General features: G+C 38.6%; 6 protein-coding genes across 10 annotated transcripts; 4 read left to right on the forward strand and 2 right to left on the reverse strand.

The window, feature by feature from the left end:
• The first annotated feature begins 396 nt into the window (after window positions 1-396).
• LOC128875516 (uncharacterized) lies at window positions 397-2,621 on the forward strand. Its single transcript, XM_054121149.1, has 5 exons — window positions 397-496; window positions 785-919; window positions 995-1,278; window positions 1,716-1,949; window positions 2,106-2,621. The coding sequence occupies exons 1-5, from the start codon at window positions 397-399 to the stop codon at window positions 2,574-2,576; spliced, it is 1,224 nt and encodes a 407-aa protein (XP_053977124.1). The 3' UTR covers window positions 2,577-2,621.
• Window positions 2,622-2,857: 236 nt separating this feature from the next.
• On the reverse strand, window positions 2,858-10,626 carry LOC128875003 (UPF0687 protein C20orf27 homolog). 2 transcript variants are annotated; one of them, XM_054120276.1, is made up of 5 exons: window positions 10,470-10,626; window positions 4,196-4,313; window positions 3,985-4,122; window positions 3,721-3,907; window positions 2,858-3,650 (listed from the first exon to the last, which is right to left on the reverse strand). In XM_054120276.1, the coding sequence occupies exons 1-5, from the start codon at window positions 10,624-10,626 to the stop codon at window positions 3,594-3,596; spliced, it is 657 nt and encodes a 218-aa protein (XP_053976251.1). In that variant the 3' UTR covers window positions 2,858-3,593. The 2 variants fall into 2 exon arrangements, with proteins under 2 accessions (XP_053976251.1, XP_053976252.1); XM_054120277.1 differs by lacking the exon at window positions 10,470-10,626 and adding an exon at window positions 6,881-7,061 and having other exon boundaries at window positions 2,865-3,650.
• Window positions 10,576-12,201, forward strand: LOC128875004 (general odorant-binding protein 56d-like). Its single transcript, XM_054120278.1, has 5 exons — window positions 10,576-10,734; window positions 11,208-11,283; window positions 11,586-11,677; window positions 11,761-11,866; window positions 11,936-12,201. The coding sequence occupies exons 1-5, from the start codon at window positions 10,687-10,689 to the stop codon at window positions 12,013-12,015; spliced, it is 402 nt and encodes a 133-aa protein (XP_053976253.1). The 5' UTR covers window positions 10,576-10,686; the 3' UTR covers window positions 12,016-12,201.
• Window positions 12,202-14,242: 2,041 nt separating this feature from the next.
• Window positions 14,243-15,879, forward strand: LOC128874921 (general odorant-binding protein 56d-like). Of its 2 annotated transcripts, none has more exons than XM_054120089.1 (5): window positions 14,243-14,403; window positions 15,158-15,236; window positions 15,333-15,424; window positions 15,518-15,623; window positions 15,660-15,879. In XM_054120089.1, the coding sequence occupies exons 1-5, from the start codon at window positions 14,356-14,358 to the stop codon at window positions 15,770-15,772; spliced, it is 438 nt and encodes a 145-aa protein (XP_053976064.1). In that variant the 5' UTR covers window positions 14,243-14,355; the 3' UTR covers window positions 15,773-15,879. The 2 variants fall into 2 exon arrangements, with proteins under 2 accessions (XP_053976064.1, XP_053976065.1); XM_054120090.1 differs by having other exon boundaries at window positions 15,693-15,879.
• Window positions 15,880-16,055: 176 nt separating this feature from the next.
• LOC128874919 (signal recognition particle subunit SRP72) lies at window positions 16,056-19,098 on the forward strand. The gene is made up of 8 exons (XM_054120085.1): window positions 16,056-16,367; window positions 16,482-16,599; window positions 16,694-16,949; window positions 17,021-17,500; window positions 17,576-17,938; window positions 18,000-18,304; window positions 18,390-18,602; window positions 18,687-19,098. Exons 1-8 carry the CDS (start codon window positions 16,268-16,270, stop codon window positions 18,820-18,822), a joined length of 1,971 nt encoding a protein of 656 aa, XP_053976060.1. The 5' UTR covers window positions 16,056-16,267; the 3' UTR covers window positions 18,823-19,098.
• Window positions 19,087-26,730, reverse strand: LOC128874920 (uncharacterized). 3 transcript variants are annotated; one of them, XM_054120086.1, is made up of 8 exons: window positions 26,511-26,730; window positions 23,046-23,192; window positions 22,046-22,173; window positions 21,841-21,964; window positions 20,839-21,769; window positions 20,518-20,758; window positions 20,214-20,450; window positions 19,087-20,140 (listed from the first exon to the last, which is right to left on the reverse strand). In XM_054120086.1, the coding sequence occupies exons 1-8, from the start codon at window positions 26,588-26,590 to the stop codon at window positions 20,076-20,078; spliced, it is 1,953 nt and encodes a 650-aa protein (XP_053976061.1). In that variant the 5' UTR covers window positions 26,591-26,730; the 3' UTR covers window positions 19,087-20,075. The 3 variants fall into 3 exon arrangements, with proteins under 3 accessions (XP_053976061.1, XP_053976062.1, XP_053976063.1); XM_054120087.1 differs by lacking the exon at window positions 26,511-26,730 and adding an exon at window positions 23,714-23,913; XM_054120088.1 differs by lacking the exon at window positions 26,511-26,730 and having other exon boundaries at window positions 22,781-23,186.
• Between the last annotated feature and the right edge of the window lie 138 nt (window positions 26,731-26,868).

A 26,868-nucleotide genomic window follows, 5' to 3' on the forward strand; every position in this document is an offset into this window, starting at 1 on the left:
TCATTATGAAATTTAGAAATTACAGGTTTGAAGGCCTGAAGGTTCCAATGATACGTATCGTTTGTATTCTTTCTCTATTTTTCACGCGAGCCTTTAATTTATTATTAAATAATAACCGACAGAAATCTTATCGTCTCGGAATTTTGAGAACGGAATGCTACGGGACATCGAAGAGTTTGGGTGTAAAATAAACTCGAAAGTTGTTTCGACTGCTATCGAGCACATAACGAGGTTATGACTCTTACCTGAACCAGGTTCGAGATGCATCTGCATGTGGGTGAATGTGGGATAGTGTGGGACGATGCGCACACAGACCCATCATTCGATAACCTTACCGAGTCCAGATGCAATGAAAGTAGAACCTCTCTAGGCTGTTTGTTTTTTCTACCTAAATCCATGTACCACATACCGAAACGAGAACTGCGAATGAACAGGTTCTGTAATAAACATATTATGTTATTGTCGGCAAACGTTGGCGTCGTTGCCCATAATCGACGTATGTGGCGCCTGATCCCTGCGTTTCTCTCCCATTAACCTCTGCGTCCAAGATTTACGTACTCCTCGAAGGATAATTAGATAATCGGTTCACGTAGACGAGAAGATTGCAAGTATCAGATATTAATTCGAAGCAACCTATTGCCCCTATTGGTCTAACCTATAAATGAAGACGTATCGAGGGAATGGGCCCTTGAATGGCCCATGTTTTTTTTTTCAATTCGTGATCAATATTTGTTATCAAAGCAAAAGATATATGCAACATTATCGTGGTAATTATTAATTACAGCAAAAAGATTAGTACGAGACTGGGCCCCACTGGTATGGCTGGCACCTGGAGAACAGTTTCTGCCTCTCGGGGTACCCGAGTTCCTAGACAACATGCAAACCGACGATGACTACCTTCGTACCAGTATCGACGTAGGTAAATGATACATTGTAACGTATATGTATTTAAATGTTATCTCTTAACGGAAGATAATGGGTGGTCGATTCGTAGAAACGTTGTTAAGGAATCGATCCTCCTTCTTGTACGGTCGGAAGCCAGCGGATTCGGTGCCTGTCTACGCTGTGATCAAGAATTGCCTCAATCCTTTGGAGGCTTCCAAGGACGCGATAAAATCAACGGCGGCGAGAGAAGAGAAGAAATTATGGAAGAAAGGGAGCGAGGTGATGATACACTCGCGAAATGCGCTCGTGGTGGATGATTTTGGGTCGTCGATGATCTTGACCAACGATCTCCCGGGGAAAGTTTGGAAGAGCGACTCTAAACTTGGCGCGGAGGTACATATCCCTCGATGTAACCAATGAGAGTCTAATCACGTGATCCTGTTTACTTATCTCTGTTTCAAACTGAGCGAAAACTTGTTTTATGTTACCATAATATTAGGTTGTCCCAAAAGTTTCTTTCGCTTTATTAATAAGTAATACATGCACAATATTTTATGTTTTATGTTACGTTACTGAATTGTGCACGATTACATTTTGCTCCATTACTGTTACAACATGAATATCAATGAAATTAGATCGTCTATTTATGTATATAAACACCATATAAAATAATTGTGTGCAACTCGCGAAAGAAACTTTCGGGACAACCTAATAATTTATACCTATAAAGTGGACCTAACCCTTGAAATAGAAGCTGAAAAGTCTAATGAAATCCACTAATTAATTTAATTCTCTTCAATTTCTCAACTTGTTTATGTAACTGCTTGCAGAAAACCGTAGATTTCGAAAAAAAGAAGAAAAAAGGGAACAGGTCCCGGAAGCTGCGCTTTCACGTGACCTATTGGATGTTCTATCCGTTCAGCGAGGGAAAGGCAGTCTGTGTTCTGGATCTCGGATTTTTTGGTAGCTGGCCGATACCCACTGTAGGCGGAATGTGCCTTGGAATCCTCAAAGAGTATGGCAGTCACGTGGGCGATTGGGAACACATGAGTCTTTATTTCAAGGTAGAAGAGCCACGTGTCACTCTTCAAGTTGATACTATTATACCTATCAGACTCAATCGTTGTTATGTTTACCTGGACATTTAGTCATGCTGAACGTAGCGTAGTACGATAGCGGAATAACGTATAGCTTTAACACCTTTTCCTGTTTTAATTTAGGATGCCAGTCACCCTTCAGCGATGTACGTGTCCGCCCACGACGCTGGAGCGTTCTACAGATACGATCTACGAAGTGGTACCTTCGTTTACGAAAGTCAAGAGACGCGCAAAGGGATCTTTCAAAAGCCCATCTTCCCAGAAAGAGTTTTCACCGCTGGCGGTTCGCACCCGATACTGTTCAGCGCTCGTGGATCTCACGGACTCTGGACAGCGCCAGGAAAACACAAATTCGTCAGGTTACCCCGCTTGTACGACGAAAGCGGCTTCGGTACGGCTTGGCCGACGTGGAAGAAGATGGAAATGCTTCTGAAAGAGGACAATGGCATTCTACCGACTTGGATGACTTTCAGGGGCAAGTGGGGCAATCCCAAAAGCAATTGTCATCCTCTGGCCAAGCTTGGCTTCAATATCTGCGAATTCGTCGACGGACCCACCGGCATTCCCATGAAAAAGTCAAGTTTTCGGTGCTGACGCTAACAAGGTGACCTCTATCCTTAGCAAGGTCCAAGTTTTGTTTCTGCTCGACGAAAAGATAAAGATCTAATTCAACGTAACGGAGAAAGTAACTTCATTGTAGTTGCGAGAGTTTAATTGGCTAATTAACTTTTTGTCCAGCAGATTATATCAAGTTTAAAGGTATCCTCGACTCTGAGGATCCGGATGTGTCGGTTTACCCTCTGCATATTAATCATGGACTGGGTTTAACGCAGGGCAATTGACGGAACACAAGACGTTTGATTTTTCGTTGAAGTCGTTCGTTTTTAATAATTCGTTTTTAGCTTAGCGAGGAACTAGAAAATAGCGTCGTCGTTCGTATAGTTCGTTCGTTTTGATTGAATGTTTTAAAGCCTACGTTCGATGTAAAACGATAATAAAATACAATCTCACTTATTACAGGTAGATTGACAGTGATTATTAAAAGGTGTAGTAAACTTTATAGGCATTGCGTGATACGTACTCGTTGGAGAAGATAACAGTAGGCAAATGTGGCACTTAGCAGTTACTCGTAATTACATATACCCGGCTGCGATCCTTCGAGAAAGGCTAATTGAAGGAACACTTTAGCTTCTTGCGCCGAAATGCCATCGTCTCCGTAAAATCGACGCAAGAGGAGAGAGTCCCAGCGTTGGTCTACGCTAGGCCAACGCAACAAACTCGAGAGAAGCTCGTCACTGAACGTTGTGTACTTTGAAAGTTACGACGTGCAATTTTAAGGGGTGAAGTAGATTATGTTCATTTTTTCTTCTTCTTGGTTTGTCATATGTGGTTTCCTACGTTTAAAAGTTAAGACACGTGCATTCGATATCATATGTCTACTAAAATAGCGATCACCAAGATCCATTAGTCGCCGCGATTCTCTGAAGAATTACACGTTCAACGTTCGAAATGAGAAACGTTCTCGTGCTCTGGTTTCATCTCTTGAGAGATTCTTCGTCGTTAACCCGGAACGTGTGACGTTCTTCGTGAACCAGGACACTAGCTTTCTGTTCAAAGATTCTGTCGGCTTGGCATGCTCAGGGATGCTCTCAGTTTCATACCCAGCACCTGTGGAAAAAACACTCGACTCTTAGATATTCGAGCTACAGTAACGTATCAGCGAGATCTACTCGGAGACCTCATCTTCGTCCGGTCTCTCCACTCCGATACTGCGTATACCGTTCCTCAGCAACGGGGTGCCCTTGTCTTTCCCCAAGACACGCGCGTTCAATTGGATTTTTAGCGGCGTTCCTGCCTTGCAACACATTATCTCCACCTCCTCCTTCAGGATCTTCTCTTTGTACGCCAGCAGCGCCACCTTCAACCTGTTACAGAAAAAAGGAGATCAAATACAAAAAGATACAATCGACTGTACACTGTGTAAGAAAGAAATGTATCGTACCTCAGGCCATCCTTCTCTTGTCCCAAATCAACAATGTGACAATTAGGATTGTGATTTCCAGTGACTATGGCAGGGGCTAGTGTCTTCCCATCGCCATGTACACATAGATTCCATGGGACGGAGAAGTCCACGTGGTACCTGAAAAAAGAACATAGTACATTATGACGCGAACAATTAGAATTAATTAAAAAAGAAATTATAGCGATGCAACCTGTGATGAAGCTGCAAGAATCCAAGATGAACATCTATTTGTCCGTGTCGCTGGGGTTGTATCATAATATTATTGTCTTTCCCAAGGCCGCTTCCCCCACTGAAGTGCACGTGATGCTCTAAACATATTTAGTCAGTAAATAAATATACTCATATCGCGAGCTTGAAAAGTACTATATTATAACTTCGACTTTTCTCCTATCATCAAACTACTCTGAGATCTCTTTACAATTTTATGCAACAATGTTTAAACGCGTTCGTCACGATAAACGTAAGAAATTTTATTATAAAAGACACGTGGTAATATTATTTTTAATTGAAAATACTTTCTCTATTCTACGAATTGCTCGGGACAGCAATTTTTGTTAACTTGAATCGTAAAGATTTAATTTGAGCATAGAGAGAACACCTATATTATCGATCGGTTTGTTGTCCTAAGATTTTCGCGATTATAGATTATACGGTTTCGTTGAGAGCTCCTAAACACGATTTACGATTAGTCTCCTCTAGTTTAGAAATCAAGCGAAGTGATTTGTGTCAGTTGAAATCTCTATCGTCACGAGAATTCAATTGTTGTCATGTGTCGAGCTAGAAGCCAGACCGTAAATTCTCATCGCGGTAGTTTTACTGGACGATTGAATGAGATTTTGAAGTAGAATGTGTACAATTTTATTTTGGTACTTTCTTGCTAGTATCAGATTGACAACATTAAATATTTGGGTCGATTCTATAGTCCACACATATCTGAACACATTTTGTTTTTATACATAGTAAATAAAGATACTTAATATCTTTGTAAAAAATATCTATTATTTTTTTGGTTATATTTCCAGTATCCACGTTTTTCTAATACAAATTTCGTAATAAATAAACATTCTACAGAAGTTCCGTTATTATTGTAGTTTGAAATAATTTCGAAATTTTGAAAATTTTGTTTAATATTATCTCTCGAGTCTTCTTGATGATTTTGTAAATATTGCCCGTGGTACGATTAAAAATGATAAAACAGATTCGTACAATTTACTTGTTCAAGAACACAATAATTATCAAGGTTTCGCTGTTGATCTCGATTATCTCCTCGTTGTACTTTCTAATTCACTGATAATTGCTTCACGTTTCTATCTAGATCTAGAGAGTAACATATCAGTTGCAAACATAAGCATTAACATCATAATCTTTCAACGCGAGTACGCACATACTCGTGTCGTTGTACTTTGTCCTTACTATATGTATCGTATCATCGTGATAATTCAATAGAAACCTTGTTATTATGGCTGTACCGATAGAAAGTAAATTACACCGACACAAACAGAAATAATGACTTATAAGGAATCGCGTTAGTCGATACTTATTGCACGTAGGCGTATTTGACGAGGTTTCAAACGTCAGTCGGAAAAAATCAAGTTTTATAAATGTGTTGTACGTTTGTGATTTTTTATTTTTTTTTATTTTTTTTGAGTAATCACGCGTATCTTCTACTCGAGGAAAATAAATACAGGGTGGTCCAAAAATGTTGGAAGTCCTTGAAAGGGGTGGTTCGGGAGGTGATTTGAAACAACTTTTTCCTTAGCGAAAATGTTGCTCGAGACTTCGTTGAGGAGATATTAACGGAAAACACTGACCAATCAGAGCGCGTGGATACTGTCGGAGCGGCCGTGGTAGCGAAGGCTAACGTGCTAAGCGGCTGGGCTCATACGCTACCGCGAGCGCTCCATCGGCATACTCGCGCTCTGATTGGTCAATGTTTTCCGTTAATATCTCCTCAACGTAGCCTCGGACAACATTTTCGCTAAGGAAAAAGTTGTTTCAAATCACCTGCCGAACCACCCCTTCCAAGCTGTTACAACATTTTTGGGACACCCTGTAATAGATAATTGAAGATCGACCTAAATATTTAATATCGTTACGCGGAATTGTATACGCTGAAGCAGCTAAGAGAAGTATATCGATGTTCATATAAGCAGGCCAGGCTCAAGGGTATACGACGACTTTAGATTGCATTAGTTAATGGCGCCACTGGGCCGCATTAGTTGATGGTGTCCCGCCAAAATGTTTTTCGCGTACTATGAACTTTATAACTGTCGAATATATATGATTATTCGAAATATAATTAAAAAAGAAAACGTATACTTTTCGCAAGAATCCTTCACTGTAAATTAAAACATATCAGTAACGAAAATGAAATAGTAACTATTACGAAATTGATAAAATTGAATCGTAGCAATAAAATTGATAAAAATACAATCGCTGATTAGATCAGTTCTGGGTCGCGTACGCACAGAGTTGGAATCGTAGTATAGTACGATCGAACGTGTGGAGTATCATGGAAACAACGCGAACGCGGGAAAACGACGAAAAATCGAAGTGTCTGTTGGGAACGAAGAATGCAAAGTTCGATAGCTGACAAGTTCGAAGTGGCGCGCTTTCAAATGACCCAGATACGAACCTAACCTAACACACCAGCGACAAACCGGTCTTAGAAAATGCATCGAGATACGATTTTTTCAGGATTTTTTCCGAACGCGATTGTTGTTCGTTCGAAAGGTTAATAGGTTCGTGTGAGTCTAGCTTCGATAACCTACGAATAGTCTGGAAAATGCGGTCAAAGATGATGGATCTTAACCGCGATAAAATAACCTCGCGATGATCGAGATGGCAATAGCAGGATTTTTTAATGATTCGTTACCTTTATCTCCCATGTTTTGTAAGGCAATGTGGCAGTTGTACTTTCATACTACACAGAACTAATTTAATATTCCCTGGCGTAACGATAACTGTAACTACTTATGTGTATTGGTGCATGTGTCACTGCTGCATAGTATTGCAATGCATGCTTCCTATCGCATCGAGTGGTTCGGCGTCTCGACGCTGGATGCCAGCACTCTCCAGCGCCGACTGCGTGAATTTTTTTCATCGAAACGTTTCACGAATTTTTAATCTTGAGATCAATACTTCTTAGAGCAAACCTTGCTTAATTTCATTCCGCAGTGCTCCACGAGAAGAAAACAATCGAATATCAGATTTACTACGATGGTCTATACGGTTTTCTTTCGGGTTTGTTAGCGTTACTTCTGCACAACTTTCTTGTAACATTTTTTCTTGGAATATTTGAAAGTATATTTTTTAGGGGGATTCAAGAGCGCGTGATATAGTCGAGGTGACGCAAGGTCACAAGTAAGAGATTTTGTAGCTCTGTGTTTATTGTTATCTTCGAATGTGTACAAAGAAAAATGCATTATTTACTAAAACTATTATCTCGTTCTTTTTACGACATTATCGTCATATTATTAATGCTTATTTTTGTAGCATTACGTAAATTTGTTTCGGTTTCTATAATTTCTTTTTCATATCTGACTTCGCCTGATATTGTTATTAAATATAAATTTAATATATATTAAATATATATTTAACATATGTTAGTATTATTTTATAATGCAGAGAAATACCTATGGTTCCCTATACACAAATTTTAATTTAAAGTGTGTCTTTGATATTCTTCTTTAAAAATAATTTCCGTTAAACGGAAAATTACACGGAAACGTGATCAATTTAAATCTTCTTTAATCGAGTCTGCTATACATATAAGGCAGACAATTTTTTCAAGTGCAACATAATTTGCAGTCGATTATATACGAGCGCGTCGGTAGTCTATCATAAATTATCTCCAGCGTACTTATCGAGCTATAGATCTTTAAATGAAACACAATCCGCGTTGAAAATCATGCCAATGATAATCATTACCACGTTAATGAGAGACGGCGGTAATTCCTTTCAAATGGTTTCGTTGAATATGTAGCGAGCCATGAGTCACTGGGACATGTGATTTACAGGCATGCCAACCGTAGGTAACAATTGGCACCTCTCGAGAGGGATCTCAACAGGGATATTCATCTGTACATAACCTCATCGTTCCATCCCTTCAGTGATTCATGATACACAAAATAAATTGTTCTTGACGCCGTCATAAATATTAACGTTAATTTCAACGTATTGTTTATAATTCCTACGACTAAAGAACGCATTCATTCTTTCATAATATAACTGTTTGAGTCGATGATTAGATACTACGAAATCTTGTCTTTCATCAATCGATCAACATCCATTGCGTGACTCGAGTTGTCAATTTCTATTTCTGTTATTCACAAGTCGAAGAATGTATAGATACATAGAAAAAGAGATAACAAAATCCTTAGCAAAAATCTATACGTCGACCCTATACGATGTCCTATACATGTGCCTGGAAAATAAAGAGGTTTGAAAGTAACAATGGTAATAATTAATAATAATTAGAATAATTAGACTAAATAAATAAAATCTTCGCAAACGTGCCTACAAAAATTTAACCTAAATAGGAATTTATTTTATTCTGCAAATATTGTAACATAAACTTTAATTTCAATCTTTTTTATATTCTTGCATATTGTTTGCATTTTGTAGTATCATGGACATTCAAATTTCCTATAAATGCATAAAGATCTGCATTCTAGTAATAATAATAGTAATAAAGGTAATAACGATAGATGGAACTAATGATAATAGTTTACGTTGATTAACAGTGTTGCCGGCGTAATAACTTCTACTTGCACCGTGAGCACGCCTAATTAAATCGCATAATTGACTTTGTAAAATCATCGACGATCCTTCACCGCGAGTATAATGTTACTAACATCACCGTGACCTTCGTGCGCGCGCGCGCACAGGTAGAGGGGAAGCACAGAAAGAAATCACGTGCGGCGGTTTTCAGATCCAGAGTTGAAATTCGATCGATGCGTACGTAGATGACAATAACACGGGATTCGTCGGTTTTGATAAATTATTCATGATCGCCTCGGGCCACCTTCGAACGAACCCGTCTCCTTTTCGACTTTTCTCTCGTTCTTTTTTCTGCTGAAAAAGCATGACGAGACGAAGTTTACTCGACTGGCTCGAATTCTAGGAATTTGGATGATCTCGATTCGAACGAAGTTGGATGACCGATCACTCCGATAACTACTACGGGACGTTCCGATAATTCAAAATAAAATTGTGGGATAATAAATTTTTTCGGCATGCGTGAAATTTTTCTTTGAATTTTAATAAATCGTACCTGTGTTGTATATACATTTTTTGTTTTTATTAATATTGTGTTTCTTATTTGCATTTTGCTCTTTTTCTCCATTTTGACGCGAAAGTTTCGTTCATCACATTTACTATGACTTGTCATAACATACTGTAACAGTTAACATGGCGTTATCAAAGTTTATATTTGTGTCCCGTTGTGCTATTATCGGAAATAAGCGCAACAAGTAAGCTGCTGAATTGCAGCTGTCTTGTGAAAATGACCAACAGAGTTATTTATTATTATTTTTACATTTAAATCGATGCAAGCAATTTATTTGACCACTTCGACCCTTTCTCGGAAAGGTTAAAGTAAATGTTTTTGATTTCACGAGCAGCAGTCGATTAAATGCTAACTAGCTAACTACCATTGCTTAATGGGACGAGAAGAATCTCGATCGAGTGTTGTTTGTTATGTTTCTTAAACCGCAAGAGGCATTCTCGAGGCAGTCGAGAAATAATTTCCATGGTTAATTTTCATGTTACACGTCCAGGCAACTTTGGACGAGGACGTATAGATTACGATTATGTAAATAATACTGAAAAACGTCGCGAACGTGCACTATAATTGTTTACACGAGTTTGCTCAAACTGTTCAGATTCAACATTTACGATAGTTACTCGATACCGAAATGTTGTCATTCGATATTTCGGTAAAAATTGTCCGAGACAGATTATCATAATTAATCAACGGTAAAATAAATGGTACTATTATATTATTGTTACATAGTATGTACTATTGTATTACTTGTTGAACTATGAGCACCGATGTTTTTATTAATTAAATAAAAATGCCAAAGGTGTTTAAATTGTCTTTTCTTTATAACTTTACTTGTATTACTTGCATTACTTGTTAAACTATGAGCACCGATGTTTTTATTAATTAAATACAAATACCACAAGTGTTTAAATCATCTTTTCGTTATAACGGTATACTATATGAAATTATCACGACATAAACAACAAAACTAACTCCTTTATGATACTATTTTTTGATACGAATAATTTAACGTGCCCGTCCAAGACAAGGTTCAAGGCCAAGATCCTTCGCTTCGGAATGAAAAAAAAAATAGAAAAAGAAAAGAGAGGAACAACCGTAACGGTAATTTGTCAAGGCGGATGTGTTCTTCGGCATCTTTGGAGTTATTATGTAACCGACGAATGTTATGGTACGTTACCAGAGGCGTATCGGGTCGCTATTGCCCACGAAAGAAGCAATCGATGTACCCGAGCCATGGAAGGAGAAATCACGACACACACACACACACACGTCCGTGCGTGTGCGATGATCGAATCTCGAACTATAAAAACGGCCAAGGAACACTGGATGTGCATTCAGTTCTCAGTTGACATCTGGCCCGACTTTACCCCCCGATTACCAGCTCCAGAATAAACATGAAGACCGTCGTTATCGTCGCTGCCATCTGCCTCGTCGGTGCCATGGTAAATTTCTACGGCTTCCACTCGTTGTTTACTCGCCCTTGAACGGACTCTCGAAACTCCAACGGAAAGAACGAAAAGTTTCCTAATAATGGCTAGTCTTTGTTTCGCAGTTCTTTCACCTAGTAACAGTCGAGAATTTTGTATATTAAATTTCCAATGTATCGATTTTCCAATTTTCAAAAAATCATAGTCAACAGGCACGCTGCATGCAACTTCATATTTGCTTCGTGTATCGCACATTGGAATTAGTGATTAGATTGTACAATGGAAACAGAAAGTGCACATTTTTTTTCAAATAAATAAAGTCAGATGGTATTTATAAGACTGGAGGGCAGAGGAAAGTAAATTTCGAACTTTTTCAACACAGTTAACCGAATGGCGCTCGTTTTGTTTGCAATAGTGCAGCTGTAACGAATTAATACGAGTACGAATAAATTCACGGATTTTTTCGCATTTTTTTTTTTTCTATTTAGGCACTGTCGGAGGAACAGAAAACCAAACTGAAGGAATACAAGGACGCGTGCATCACTGAAACCGGCGTCGATTCGCGTAAGTTGAATAAAATGTGTTTTCCTGTCTTTCAAAGTTTTGGAAATAAAAATAAAAATTGTTACTCTTCGCAAGTACGTCGGGAATGGATCAGGGAAGTTTCCCCAATTAAAATGAGTCCAAACACGGTATGCCTCGGATTATTTTTAACTATACTCGACTTATAGTTTGTCGAAAGCGATTGGCATAACTCCCGGCAAAAAATAGCGCGACGTGTTTGGGCTCGTTTTTCATCTCTATACTTTTCGTAAAGGTACGACGTAAAAATCGTTATCGCATTAATCGTTATCTGTTACCCCCAGAGGTCGTAGATGCCGCGAAGAACGGTAATTATGATAAGACCAACGAAAAAATGAACTGCTTCTCCGCCTGCATCCTGAAGAAGGTTAAAATTGTAAGTGGCGTAGGATCTTTCAGGCGTTTATCCTGTAACTCAACGTTCAAGAGTTTTTATTTTAATTTTTATTTCGTTAATAGATGGACGAGGACGGAACTCTCAACGAGGAAATGGCAAGGAAGAGGGCACCAGCTGGAGTTTCCAAGGAGCAGATCGACGATGTTCTCAACAAGTGCAGAGGCACCAGTAAGTGCAACGTTACGATTATTAGTCGTATCGATAGTATTAATTAATTAACGAATACGGTACTTTCAGCCGGAGCCAATACTTGCGAGAAGGGAGGTAACATGATGACGTGTTTCATAGAGAACAAGACCTTCAGCGTATTCAATTAAAGCACAAATTACCAACGGAGATCATCTGGGATTACAGGATTGTTACTTCTCGTGCGGAGATTGCCGCAACTCGCTTGCAGATATAAGTTCGAATGATAATCAACCGAACTCGACGTCCGTCTGTTTTACTAGTTCTGAATACGTTTGAATAAACATAAAGAAAATAAATAAATTGGTTATCACGTATCTGTTCCACTCGCCTGACCTGTTATATCATTATCTACTTCCATGATTGTGAACATTTGTATGCTTGAAAGATTCTCCATAATCTTGACTCATTAAACGGGGGGTCGAAGATAGAATCGATTTTATTTAAATTCAACGATATCTCGCGAATTACTTCGAGTTCCAACGTATTCCTATGAACTCTCCTAAATTTTTTCGAGCTCCAACGAATTCCTGTAAATTTCCATGAAGTACTTCGAGTTCCAACCATTTACTATGAATTCTCATGAATTCCTACGACCTCCAAAGAATTCCTGTAAATTTCTGTAATTTCCTATGAATGATCCCTTCTAATTATGAATTCCAAAAAATTTCAGTTTCAATTTAGAATCATGAATTTGAACAAAGTGGTTGCACAGCATTCCAATAAGCTTGAAAAAGTCTTCTGACCGAGTATGATGTCCTTAGAGATTGATAGCCCCCCTACGACTGCACAGATCGCAACAGTCGCAACGAAAGAAAAAATAAAATTCGATTAAAAAAAGCATCGTTCGCAGAGACGCTGAACAAATCGCGATTATTTATATGTCGACCAACCGATAACCTTTATAACTGGCGTTGCTCTTGGACATTAGGGATGTCAATCGAATCGTGCATAAAGACTGTCAATTCCATTTATAACAATGAATCGCGAGGCTGCTTGCTTGATCAATAATAAAGAAAGTGTAAATAAATAAATCGTCTACAGAATCTGATTACTTTAAAGTAAATTTATTTACCCCCTGATATTTAAATGCGATTAAATATGAAAGAAAGAGATACAATGTGTCGAAAGCTCGATGTCCCTAAGCTTGACACACCAGTAAAATTCTTAATAATAACGATAATTTAAGAGAAAGAAAAAAAATAATAGTTCCTTTCATTTATTATTTATGAAGAACTCTTCTCTTTCATGTTAATCGCCGTCTGGTGGTGAATAGGGCGAACTAAAATCCGAAGTTTGGTCAGCGCTTCTATCGGGAAAACGCCCAAATTTGTCCTCGAATAGTTCCCCCTGTTAACGTACGATGGCGCCATTTGTTTGTTCAAAAAAATAATATAGGATTCAAGGGTTGCAAAATAATTCTCATTCATATTTTAATATCACAATGCTTGTCTACTAATTTTTTATTAGATATATTTATTTTTTATATTAATATAAACAAACTTGAGCGTTTTCCCGATAAGGGCGCTGACCAAACTTCTAATTTAGTTCACCCTATTCACCGCGAGATGGCGCTGCCCCGTGGAGCGAAGGTTTGAACAATTACTTATGTAATCAATAGTAATAATTCCATCGACGATATTCATATATATTTAAACAACAGTTTCTTGTCCATTCAGCAGGAAACTTTGATCAAGGATGTCAAATAAGCATTAATATTACAAGAAAGACGTATTACTCGAGAGTATTGCACATTAATAAAACGGGCGCAATTGATTTTTTTTTTTAAACCGACCTTGCTGAAGCTACTACTAACAAGTGCCTATAGAAATCGATTTAACGACGACGTCTTTACGGCTATCGATAATGTCAAGCCATCCGATACTGTTGTAACGATCATTTTTATATCGAATTTCCAGTGCGTATGCTATAAAATCGATAACAGACGTGGAAATAAAATCACGACGTAAAGCAATGTCAATTTCATTTAGACATATTTTTCCATTGTTCCCAACATGCCGGAGACTATCAAAATAATTCAATACCGAAGTAAATAATTAATATAAACAACTCATCCAGCGTTCGAATATTGTAAAACTTTGACAAATAATTTCCGACAATAATCGCAAGTATTTTATTCGTTGGTGAAAGAAATGAACGTTATGGGAAATTTAAGAAGGTTGACGAGTCCGCCTGCATCCTACTATAGGCCACCACGTAATTACGGAATATTATAGTAATTTGTCATACACGAAGGTAGATCTGGTACCTGTTGAAGAATAAAGTAATAATTATTCATCACGGTGGAAGGAGAAGTCGAGGAACGCGCGCCGAGTTGAAGATAATTGTAATTGCACTTCGCCCTATAAGAACTCCCGATTAACAACACGAGCATTCAGATCCTGGCGGACATTCGATCTTGTTCATTGTTCCCGCTGAAACATAATCGCTTCGCTTCTCGCCCAGCAACCATGAAGACCGTGGCCGTCGTCTTCGTCCTCTTCGTCGCCAGCGCCCTGGTAACTTTCGTAATTTTCTTTTATTCACTCGATTTCATTCTACCTCGCCTGGCTTTATTATAAAATCACATTTGTAACGCGATGTGTTTTCCAAATTTTTTTTTTTTTTGAGTTAATCGTGACAATTATCGAATTTTTGAAATTGTCGAAATTTTATTCAACTTTAACACTGTTCGAATATTTCGTTTGCAATGTATGTCAATTTACAAGAAAAGAACGAATAAGAAAACGAACGAATATGAGTCACGCGAATCACGGACAACTGTATTGCAAGTTTATGACAGCACTGGGAATACCGCGAACGCTGCACGTAACGAATAAATAAATAACTGATTGGTCAATTAAAATCCAGAGTTCGCGTGAGAAGGAATCGTAATTGCAATCTACAGCCTCCTCAGTTTTCCTCAAATCTTCGTCTTGAGAACCACCGGTAGCCCATGGTTTTTTTGAAATCTACGTGAGAACCTCTTTCATTTGAGTACCATGTCGAGGTACCACAAAAAAAAAACCAAAATTAAACGAGAACCGCTAAAAATAAACAATTGCTCGATGACCTAAACATTATTTGTTTGAGAACGACTGAAATATTAATCATCACGAATAACTCATGTTCCATTTTTCCAAGCTCTAAAACGAAATGAACCCTCATCCTGAAACTAATAACCTTCTAATATACATTTTCTAAATCGCTACATAATTTGCAATAATTTTGTACAGACGTTTATGTTGCACTAATCGTGCTCGTATGTTTTAGGCAGAACTTACGGAGCAGCAAAAATCCGATCTGTCCAAGTTCGCTGATGACTGCATGACGGAGATCGGTATCGAGTCTGGTGAGTGAAAATTTGGTCCAAAATTGAGTCCAAACTAACGCGGGATGTTAAAATTAACATCGGGACACGGATGGTAAATTTGTCGAAATCTTACAGAATCGATCAAGAAAATGATAATTGGCCAAGAACCGGAAAAGAACGGCAAATTCAATTGTTACATGTCCTGCGTTTTAAAGAAGATCGGAATTGTAAGTTACGTAAAACAATTTTAAACTGTTACAATATTAAAGAAATTCAAAATATTTAAATACTAAAGCAATAAGAATTGAATATTACTCTAGATACAAGAGGATGGTTCCATCAACGTAGACGTTGTCAGACAAGAGGCTCCTGCAGACATTCCCAAAGAAGCCATCGAAGATCTCATTAGTAAATGCAAAGACACCAGTGAGTAAAGAAATGCAAGAGTATAATGGTTTGCAGCGTTAAATGAAATGAAATCGACTATCATTACAGCCGGCGCCGACGATTGCGAGAAGGCCGGCAACTTGATAAAATGCTTCGTGGAGAACAAAACTTTCAACTTGTTTAATTAGATCTCGAAAACGCGTCGCTACTGTAGTTGACATTTTGGCATTGTTATTTGACGTAATTAAGCGGCATGTACTTATAGAAAAAATTCAATAAACGAATACTCTGTTGATACTCTGTAAATTTGTATTCGTCCCAAGCGTCCCAGCTAATCAATTCCAGAGATTATTTGCTACATACGAACAATTTTTCCTCTTTGTAATCCTACTATAGATGTATATATGTATAATATACAATATAATCACTACTTACACTGAATACGAGATATCCTCGAAATGAATAACCAGACTTTGTGGTTATACCACTTAGCTTTCAAATACAAATAACACGAAATCAATCTTTTACTTTCCTTTAACTTTGTTTTATTATACGTATGTACACGGACAGGCTGTAATGTCATTTTAATTATTTATTCGATATAATGCTATGCTCGATGATCAAGATCAAGTTGGATCAAGTTAGTTCCACGTTGCGTTGAACATGCTCGAAAGGTGAGCAATATGGCCACAAAGGAAAGCAATTTTCCTGCGCTTTACGCAGAGTTAAATAAATTAGGACAAAATGGAGAATACGAGAGGGCCTTAAAAACCGCAAATAAGAGTAAGTTTTCACGCGAGTCCACGAACTTAATCGATTCTTCCGAATTTATTGTCAACATAACCTGCGTTTCACTTTCTGATAACTACCTGTGCTCAAAACAGAAAAATATTTCAGTTCTAGGCATCTCTCAAGACGAGGAGGCTGCTTTCCATTGCAAAATAGTTTGCTTCATACAATTATCAAAGTTCAATGATGCACTTCAATTCATTACCAAGAACCCGAAGCTATCAACGTACGATCACTATTTACCATGACACTAAGCACAAATTTCCATTTAAACTTCCCATATGAAATTTTTAAATTAACAGACTCTACTCTTTTTGTAGCAATTTACACTTTGAGAAAGCTTACTGTTTATACAGACTGAATCAAGTGCCCGAAGCATTGAAGGTAGTAGAAAATGTTCCAAATCCTTCAATGAAGCTTAAGGAACTCAAAGCACAAATACTGTACCGACTTGAGAAATACGAAGACTGTTTCGCTGTATACAGAGACATTATAAAGAATTCTCATGATGAATACGAAGATGAAAGAGAAACAAATCTTGGAGCAGTAACCGTAAACTTGGCAATTGAAGATTCTGTAAGAATCTCTCTTACAATTATAATCACCGATTATAGTCCAAGATTATCTTTCATTTATTGTTTTAACAGGCTGTAGAAGTTCCTATGTTGCGTGAAGATACATACGAATTAACGTATAATGCGGCATGTCGTTTAATTGCACAAGGTAGCAAGGGAGATAAAGCTATCTTAGCAGAAGCAGAGAGGAAGCTTAAAACAGCAGAAAAAATGTGCAAAGAGGGATTAGAGGAAGATGGAGTAGCAGATGAGGAAATAGAAGACGAAATAGGAATTATCAGAGTTCAGCTTGGCTACTGTCTTCAGCTTCAAGGTCGCGAGAAGGAAGCTCAAGCTTTATACGCTTCTGCCTTGAAAGCAAAACCAGACGATATAGCCTTAGTAGCGGTTGCAAGCAATAATCTTATGTGCCTCAATAGGGATCAAAATGTGTTCGATAGTAAGAAGAGAATGAAAACTGCAACTCATGATAGTTTGGAACACAAATTAACTTCCAGGCAAAGGAGAAACATCGCGTACAATCAGTGTTTACTGGCTTTATATACTGATCAGGTATAAATTTAACGAACAATAATTGTATATTTATATTATCATCGTTTGTATCGTATATGTTTTGCAAATTTACAGGCGGAGCAATGCCAAGCACTGTGCAACAAGCTCGCTAAGGATCATCCTGTGCTAGCCGCGGATGCCATGTTTATCAAAGCAATGCAACTTGCTAAAGAAGGCAAAGCAAAAGAAGCAGCGAAATTGTTAACTCAGTACGCAGTTGGCGACAAAGAGTTACGGATGAAACTGGTTTGCGTCCAACTACTGTTAAGCCAGGATGAGAGACAGGAGGCGATTGATATTCTTGAAAACTTGAACGAAAGAGATAGATCGTTACCTGGTATAGTTAGCGCACTTGTAACTCTTCACATGGCTGATAATAACCGCGAGAAAGCATCTGCTGCTCTTAAAAATGCTATGAACTATTACAAGAAAAATAAGGTGAATATACGAATTCTTCTATTTTTTTTATTACTTTACTATTTAATGATCACATTTTTAGGAAACCACCGCTAATTTGGGAGAACTGTGGCGGCAGGCCGCTGACTTCTATCTACGAGAAAAAGATTTTAGAGTAATGGCAGACATTCTACAAGAAATGCTGGACGCTTCACCATCGGACACCAAAACGTTGGCACAGTTAGTGGTGACCTACGCGCAATTCAGCCCAGAAAAGGCGTATCTTCTATCGAAACGCTTGCCGCCTCTTCATGATCTCTCTGAAACAACTGACATCGACGCTTTGGAGAGCAGTAATTGGGTAATCGGTACCAAGGTGATCAAGAAAAAGATAGAGCCATCTCCTGGGTAAATATCTTTCATATTTACAAGCAATTCGTTTATTCAAGTTTTATTTCTTGGAATGGTGTAACCGATATTTTGATTTGTTCAGCAAACCTACTATTGATGCAACACAAAAGAAACGTAAGAAACGTAAACGCAAAGGAAAGTTACCCAAGAATTACGATCCAAATGTTCCGCCTGATCCTGAACGGTGGCTACCTAGACACGAACGCAGTGGATTCAGGAAGAAACGTGACAGAAGAAATCGGGATGCTGCAATGAAGGGTACTCAGGGCGCTGCTGCGGGGGCTAGCGATCTTTAGTGCGTATTAAAATCATGCGTGAAAGTTATTTCCTCTAAAATCATAAAAATTATTTGATCAACTTAATTTTTTAATTGTTGCAGTGATATCACTAAAATGCCCACAAATGTCAAACGGACGCCCAATCCACGGCACAGCCCAGCAGTGGAAACATCCGGACCACGCCAAAAGCAACGAAAAGTTCAACAGAAAAAGAAAAAGAAGGGAGGGAAATGGTAATCAGCCAACTTACATTTGTATTACATTCGAACGAATTATTGTATATAAAACACATTTACTCTACGCTTCTGCAACAGTCGGCGATCTCGCGACACATCTGTTTAACGAATCGAGTAATTTGTCCAATTATACGAATACTTTCTATGTACAGCACACTATACTGCCATTTTTAAAGAAGCTACAGTTAATGTGAATTTTTAATCTGTAGAATTAGATCGACATGTAATTGGTTGCTAAATGGGATGAAAATATATGCAGACTGTATGGTACATAAAATATTTTTTTTTATTCTTTTCGTTAAATTCACTTGTCGATTTGTGACAAAAATTCGGCAATATAACATACAATATAGGTAACATAATTCTTGCGTACATTGACTAGGATTTGGCGATACATATCTTTATTCCTCTGTTGGTAACAATTGTATATAAAAATACAATCTTTAATTCTGAGTTTGTTTTAGTAAATCTGTAATACGTGTAGACATCATGATTGTGCGTCAGATTTTAACATTTATATAACAGAGATATATATATATGTATACGCGGTACAATTCACAACTACAATATTTTATGTTGCACAGACAATAATAAAATACCACATCGCCCTTGTGAAATCATAACTCTGTGAAGACACGTTTTGATTATATATCACTGTAGTTAAATCGATGTATGTGCACGCGTGCTCGTATGTAAAGAGTATCATTATTTTCTAACATTCTAATCTTATTGTCTCGTATTATCATTGCACAACACAGCATTGTTTGTCATCGTATTTATAAATTTATAACAGAGGCAACCATTGAGGTAAGAATAACCGTATCATAAAGACGTTTGTCTACTTCTGTTTGTAGTTTTCTAATGCCAGGGCTATAAATCGCCCTATATCTACAATATCACTTAAAATACTCGATATCCTTCCATTAGAAAATAGTGCAACAGGCACTCACATTTAACTGGTCTGGACAAATCGTGATATGCATATATGTAGAAAACAAAGAAACGTTGGAAACTCATTTACCAGTCCTAAGCAAATATATATCCGTTACGGTATAACCGTCATGCCGCACTCATCTATTGACAAAGTCATTCCCCCGTGTTCCCAAAACCAATAGCCAAATCAGTTCGACAAAATGCGTTTTTGTCAAAGATGAAAAATAGATGAGTAAGGCACAAAATGCATGTAAACGTCGCGAAACATTTACATATGACGTAAGTCCCAATGTAATGACGCTACATTACCAACAGATAATGCTACTTTTCAGGAATTATGCCCTCCCAAACGTCATCTCGTTGTTTATTGGCTAATCGACGTTTCTCTAAAAGAAAAAAAGAATATTTCCCTTATGACCCGCCCATCATTTTTTTCTATACAGATAAATGATGTTTTACCTTTAGCTTCGCGCAGTACATTCTTCTCGTGTTCCCGTTCTTGTCTAGCGGTGGCCAATTTCACGCCCAAAGCACCCGTGACCAATCGTCTAGCCAATGCCGCGCAAGTTTCCGGACGACTTCTGTAAGGCTGCAAAAATTCCGCGCTTCTCCTTGCTTTCGTTTTGCTCAAGGCTGTGGCCTCGCTCAGTGGCCTTGTTTTCACGAACGGATGATCAGACGCCAATACCTCGGCAGCTGAGAATTCGCGAACGTTAAGCACTCGTTAATTACTTAATGAAAAACACAATGTGTTTTTAATTACCAACAAGGGGGCTACTGAAGACTCCAAGACAATGCGTGTCGTCTACCCACTTTAGCTCGAAACCGCCATTCTTGAACGAACTGAAAACGGTTGCTAAGTCGCTGGTTTTAAATTCCGATGGGAAGTTGTATATCTCGACAACATGAGCGAACTCGTCGCTGGATACTTCGATGTGTTTGGTGTACGACTTGTAATCGCTTTTCGGTTGCTCTATTACAACGTCACCCACTGCGGAAGATAACTAAACACGAAGTTGTTGTAAAACAAATTTTACTTCTTTTGTTCAAAAAGAAATATATATATATATACCTAAATACTTGCCTCTTCTATAAGGGTTGGATCTAAGCAGTCGCCGTTGTCGTCGAATAAACTATCCCAGTCGCATTCGTCCCTATTTATTTTTTTAACGGGAGGAGAAGGCGGAGGTGCTGGTTTGCTCTTTTGCCTTTCGATCTTTTTTACTTTCTTCTCTGGCGGTGTTACAGAAACAGGAACGACTTCCTTAACAACGGACTGTGGTTCCTTTTTTACAACATCCGATATAATTAATACGTCGGATACCATATTACTGTGTATCATTTCTGTGTTCTTTTTATTCGTTATTTCATCGTTATTCGAGAGTTCCTCGTTTATCTTGTTATTATTTGACGTTGATATTATAACAACATTATCTTTATAATTATCAGACCTTTCTACTTCTTCGTTAATATTAATTTCGTTATGTACATACGTTTCGACCGAAACTAAACTATTCTTATTTTCACTAGAATCATTAGACATTTCTTCCTCTTTAACAGTCTGCGATTGAAATGCATCGGTTCTTTCGTACTCTATACCGGAGCCAGTGTAACAGTCAGATTCGTTTGGCACATCCTCGTTGATGCTGTTCAACTGTTCAGATTTCTCTTCGTTACATGTTTCCGCAACAGGCACGTTCACAGAAATCGTATCCTTCGAATCTGTATGAAGAGTATCTTCGTGAAGACTGTCCAAGTTATCCTGACATTTATCAATGCATGTATTGGATTTCTTTTTCGCGCTATCCACACTCGTCTGCAGACCAGAGTCTGGTTCTTTGAGGTTTAAATTCGTCTTTGGTTGCCCGTGAGAAGCAGAGGACGAAGTCGAACTCTCCTTAACCGTACGACTCGTGCGAGAGGACTCCACAGGCTGAGGGCTTCCTTCGGTATCCAAACTTCTACGATGCCTTGGAACGTAGACTGCGCGATCAGGCCTCTTCTGGCGCGTAGACCTTGATGGTAAATGACGCAAGTATGTTGAAATATTTCTGAATATATATCGAACAGGGAATGAATATCTTACTTTGCAGTAGAAGACGAATCCGTACTCGACTGTACTTGGGCTTGGTCTGTACTCATGTGGAGTTCATTCCTGGCTCTTCTAGCAGCTGGTGGCCTGTAAATCTCGACCGCAGGAACCGACTTTACTAAACATTTAAAGAAGATAATTTAAAGCCCATGTTCTGTTAGTAGAAAAGAGAAACTTTTAATCGTGGTCTTTTGGTCACCTTGTCTTTGAACTCGTACACGTTCTGGCGAAGCGGAGGGCGACCGCCTTCCTTCAACGCCCATCTCCAACAGCGTATCAATGACTTTCGCGTTCGGTTTACACTGCACACCATTCAATTTGGGATCCCTTAAATCACAAAGATGCAAAAATTCTATCGTTTCTCAACTTTAAACGAAAGCATCCACGAAGCATCGAACAGTCCTCTCGACACATCCGGATAACACGCTAGGCGACCTTGAGCCGATCAGTTTCACTTTCGTTCGCCGCTGCTACGTCGCACGAATTCCACCGTCGTAAATTCATTTCGTAATAGTGAATTTGTCTTACTAGGGCTGTTTTAAAATCTCTCATAAATTTTATTCAGTTCGTACATTCGTTTTGCTGGTAAATTTAAAGTTGTATTCACGAAATTCATTTAATGAAATTATCGACGGTAAAATATAATTTAGAGAGGATTTACGATGCATTTGGAATAGAATATATACGAAGGAGATTCTAAGTAACGGAAATTAGAAATTAAAGAAAAATTATGCGCGGAGATTATATAAAGTTCGCTTTATCATTCAGTGTCATACCTTCACAGAAGAGGAAATGGAATTCGGAGACCTCATTGGAAAACCAACAAAGAGCATTACGCGCGGTAATAATTAGTTTGTTACAAAAGTTTAGACACTATGGACTATTCTACGTAATGAAAATTAGAGATTAAACAAAAGTTATGCGTAGCACTTACATAAAATTCGCTTTATCACTTAGCGTTACACCTTCACAGAAGAGAAAATGGAATCCGGAGACCTCGTCGGAAAACCGACAAAGAATATTTTTAAATTCGGAAATAAGATTAGGAATTACGCGTGGTAAATTAGTTCGTTATAAAAGAAGTTTGGACGCTACGGAAAGCAGAAGACAGGTTGTATCGGCTGGGCTGTTTCGTTTGAAATCCAATTTCGTTCCTGGACCCGCGTCACCGTAATAAAGCGTGGAACCGTGTCCGATACCTTATCACGTCACTTTTGTAGCACACGACGGTACGTCTGGCCGATCCCTGGCCAATGGAGAACGTGCGCAGATCGTCGAAACGATCCTGCACCAGCTGGTGTATGATGTACCTCCGATAGTTGTTTACAGGTGGAAAGACGAGTACCCTGCAAAAGTGAAAAGTACGCGTTACGATCGTCGTTGAAAGTGAGACCGGACTGAGGACGGTCGGACGGTGAACGTAACCGCGTTGCCCCGGGCCACTCCGCGGTGTGCCGTGTCAGACGAACGCCGGCTGGCCTAACTTTTACATAACGCGACGTTTATACTTTCTCCTTCGTTCGTTTCCTCGAATTTCGAGGCATTCGCCTGCATCGCGTCGTTTCGATCGCATTCCACCAACGATAACGGGCTCGTTTAACGTTTTCACGTAACATTTGTATACGCGTGTCCTATTCCTCGATTCGATATTACAGCGATACACGCGTAATTCACTACGGGGCCACACGATTACCATTAACGCTTTCGCTGCGGACGAATATAAGTAGTCAGGGAGCTACTTCGCTGGGAGCTGCAATTATATTTTTCTTTAATGAAAAATTTCTTACAAATGTTCTAATACGATATTATTTTTAGAAACATGCATCTGTGGTAAATTATTTCATAAAGTATTTCATAAAGAAACTACCTGCGTTTGATGCCCGAAGGTCCCGGTCGGTTATTATCCATTCTATAAGGGTAAACACAGAAAGAAAATTTTCCAAAAGTCTAACCGCAACACTAAACAGAAAAGAACAGACCAACGTGAATGCTTAGATCGTAACGAATGTCTAAATACGACTAAACCGACTAAAAAAGTATAATATGATTGCCGACAAAAAAAAAAAAAAAAAAAAAAAAAATCAAAATTGAAAACTAATACAAACAAGCATATATCTTCAGTTGGACGCACATGTGCGTCATCCGCAGCGAAAGTGTTGAAACAATTTTAACATCGTAGGAATTTTCGTGAGTTCCAGTCTGGGGTTTTTTTGTTCCTTCCTGCGCACAGTAGTAAAGAGGTTGGTATTCAAAGAGAAAAAATAGAGAAGAGCGAACAATTTCATAGAACACATTAATCTACGTGATTCTTCTTTAACTCGAGCATCTGGAATATCCTCGAGAGCAGCTGAAAAGTCGAGCTAATTGAGATGAACAGGAAGCGCAGTTTCGAGGCAGTCCTTTTTTTTTTTTTTTTTTTTTTACAGTCGATAAACGATTTCGCGAGGATACCCGAGCGATCTTGGATTTTCACCTTAACCGATGTTCCGCGTTACGCGATAGTTAAATTACATGCCAGCCGTTCATGTGGAACGAAGCGTGTAGCGCGATAAATTGGTTCCACCCCTCCATCCAACCCTTTGGCTCGAAAGAAAGCCACGATGAAAAAGAAATCGACTCTGCGAGCCATGCGAAACGACTATCCCCGCGAATACGGTTCGGATCGTTGTGTATCGTAAGCTTTATCTGTTAATTACGTTCATCGACGGCCGAATCGACGAGCCTTGAACTACAATGAAAAAAACAGACTGCGATCTCGTAAGCGTTGCGTGGTTCACGTAATCACGAGTGTACGTGAGCGACATACGTTAAGCGAGCATCGCGGTAGATTGGCAATCGTGGTTGGAGGTGGATCCGTTCGAAAAATAAATCATTCGGGCCAGAGGTTCATTTAGGCTATGTAATCGAATAAAATATCAAGAATCGATGGATATCGACGTTATACCACTGCAAAACGCTAGATTGCGTTGTTATTAAGTTTTCTTAAAAAAAAAAAAAACTAAAAAATTACTGGACCGAATTCGAACAAAATCTAGTCAGCTCTAAGGTAGATTGATACACATCGATTGCATTCATCGATCATTTTGATCTCGCTATTAGTTTTTTTTTAGAAAACGTTAACGAAAAATTTGTTTACACACGTACATACATACGCGCCCGCGCGCGCTCACGCACACGAACAATTTGTTAAAAATAGGGTAAAAGTACTCCAATGACCTTGAAACATGGAGATCTGCTAAAAAAACGATTTTTCATTTTAGGGCCAAACACAATAACTTCCCTATAAATCGGGAAGTTAATAATAATAACCGAGTGCTACCTACAACCTGAATTGGTCGTAATAAAAAGAAACGACTAGAGAACTCTAGTTAACTGTTAACTTTATATTTTTACGTTGGTACTGGACAGTCCCGGAGGCTGACGAAATTCAAAGGATTCGGGGTTCTCCGATAATTGTGCAGTATCGCGTGCAAGCTTGTTTACGTTATTTACGTTCTATATATGTTATCTGTAAAATAAAAGTTTATTCGTGAGTCATGAATCAAAGTTTATCTAGATACAGCGTTATTCGTTACTCTGATTGGCTGACCGAATGAAAATCTGACCAACTGTGCACACAATCCTACGAAGATAATAAAAAACTCCAAGTACACGATATTTCCAATGGAATTCAATCAAGCCTTTACCTTCGTTAAACTTTGCATTCCGTGTAAAATTTCTTTAATCTTCAATTTAATTTGTAATTTAATTTTAAACTTACGTGTAAGGGGCTATTCAACCGCGATACGCGCGACATGAAAATTCATCCAATAATTTTCAGGTAATATTAGACAACCATAAAATGTTTCTTCATTTTTCTCAGGCAGGTTGCCAATGGACTCGCGGTTCTTTTATGTTTCTCAAAACGTTATGCAGCTGCTAATAATAGAAAAGTTCAAAGCGGAAAAAAAAGCGCCCGCATTCGAAGCACGCGGGTCACATAAAAAAAAAAAAAAGAAAGAAACGTAGAATCTATTATATAGCAACGTAACGGGATTGTCTTCGTAAATAAGCGCGAGTCAACGATCGTGGGCTGGAAAACGATGATACGTATTAGTCATTTACCTTCAGACCGAGATATTTATAACGGTGTAACTCAGAGGTCGCGAAAGAAGTCGATAAGTTGTTACACGTTCCTTGGCGTTTGTACGGTATCGTCTTAACTATTGTTCGAAGCCCTAAGCGAACAACGAACGACTTCTTTAGTTTATATTCAATTCGGAAGGTTATTGAAATTTTCGTCTAGACTAGAACTTCACCCATCTTTGAATCCTAAAAGCAACTTTTAATAGTCTTCGAATCTGGATAAATTCAATTCAACCGACGTACACCGTGTAGTGTTCGTAGAAACCGTTATAAAAGCTCGTAACTTATCCAATTAACGCTATTTACGACGCACGTTATCTTATTTTTCCAATGACACACGTCAAATACATAAGAGTCGCATTTTTCCAATTACGAGTTCAATGACTCCCGTGGGAAAGCTTCGCCAGGTTTTTTACCGTTGTAAACATCGCTAGAAATCGAAAGTTGCGAGTAATGTTCGAAAACACGTTGCAAAAGCTACCGATCTAACCTTTAAAGGCGCGTCGTTGCATCAGGAAACGTGATCATTTGGCTCTTACCTTTTCCGTTTTTTGTCCCTTGAAAACAGAGTCACGTCGTACTCCACCTCTTCGGAAAACAGGCTATCCTGCAAGCTCATTTATTTGAGAAACTGCACGTAAGACACACATACGAGAAAACACTGACTCTTGAAATCAAATTCATTGAAAAATTAAACTATATTGCACCTGCCGTGCTGCTGGACAGCAGCAACGGTCTCTACTTATCGCGCATTGACCACAAACTATTTCGGAATGCACTGCGCATGCGGTTCGTTCAACTTGCTCGACGACAGCGCATGCGCCGACCGTTTTAACCAGTCGGCGACTGCGCATGCGCGATATTTTCAAACCGTAGCGTGAAATTTTTCACTCGATC

This window comes from Hylaeus volcanicus, chromosome 4 (genome assembly GCF_026283585.1).
Source record: "Hylaeus volcanicus isolate JK05 chromosome 4, UHH_iyHylVolc1.0_haploid, whole genome shotgun sequence".
Classification (NCBI taxonomy): domain Eukaryota; kingdom Metazoa; phylum Arthropoda; class Insecta; order Hymenoptera; family Colletidae; genus Hylaeus; species Hylaeus volcanicus.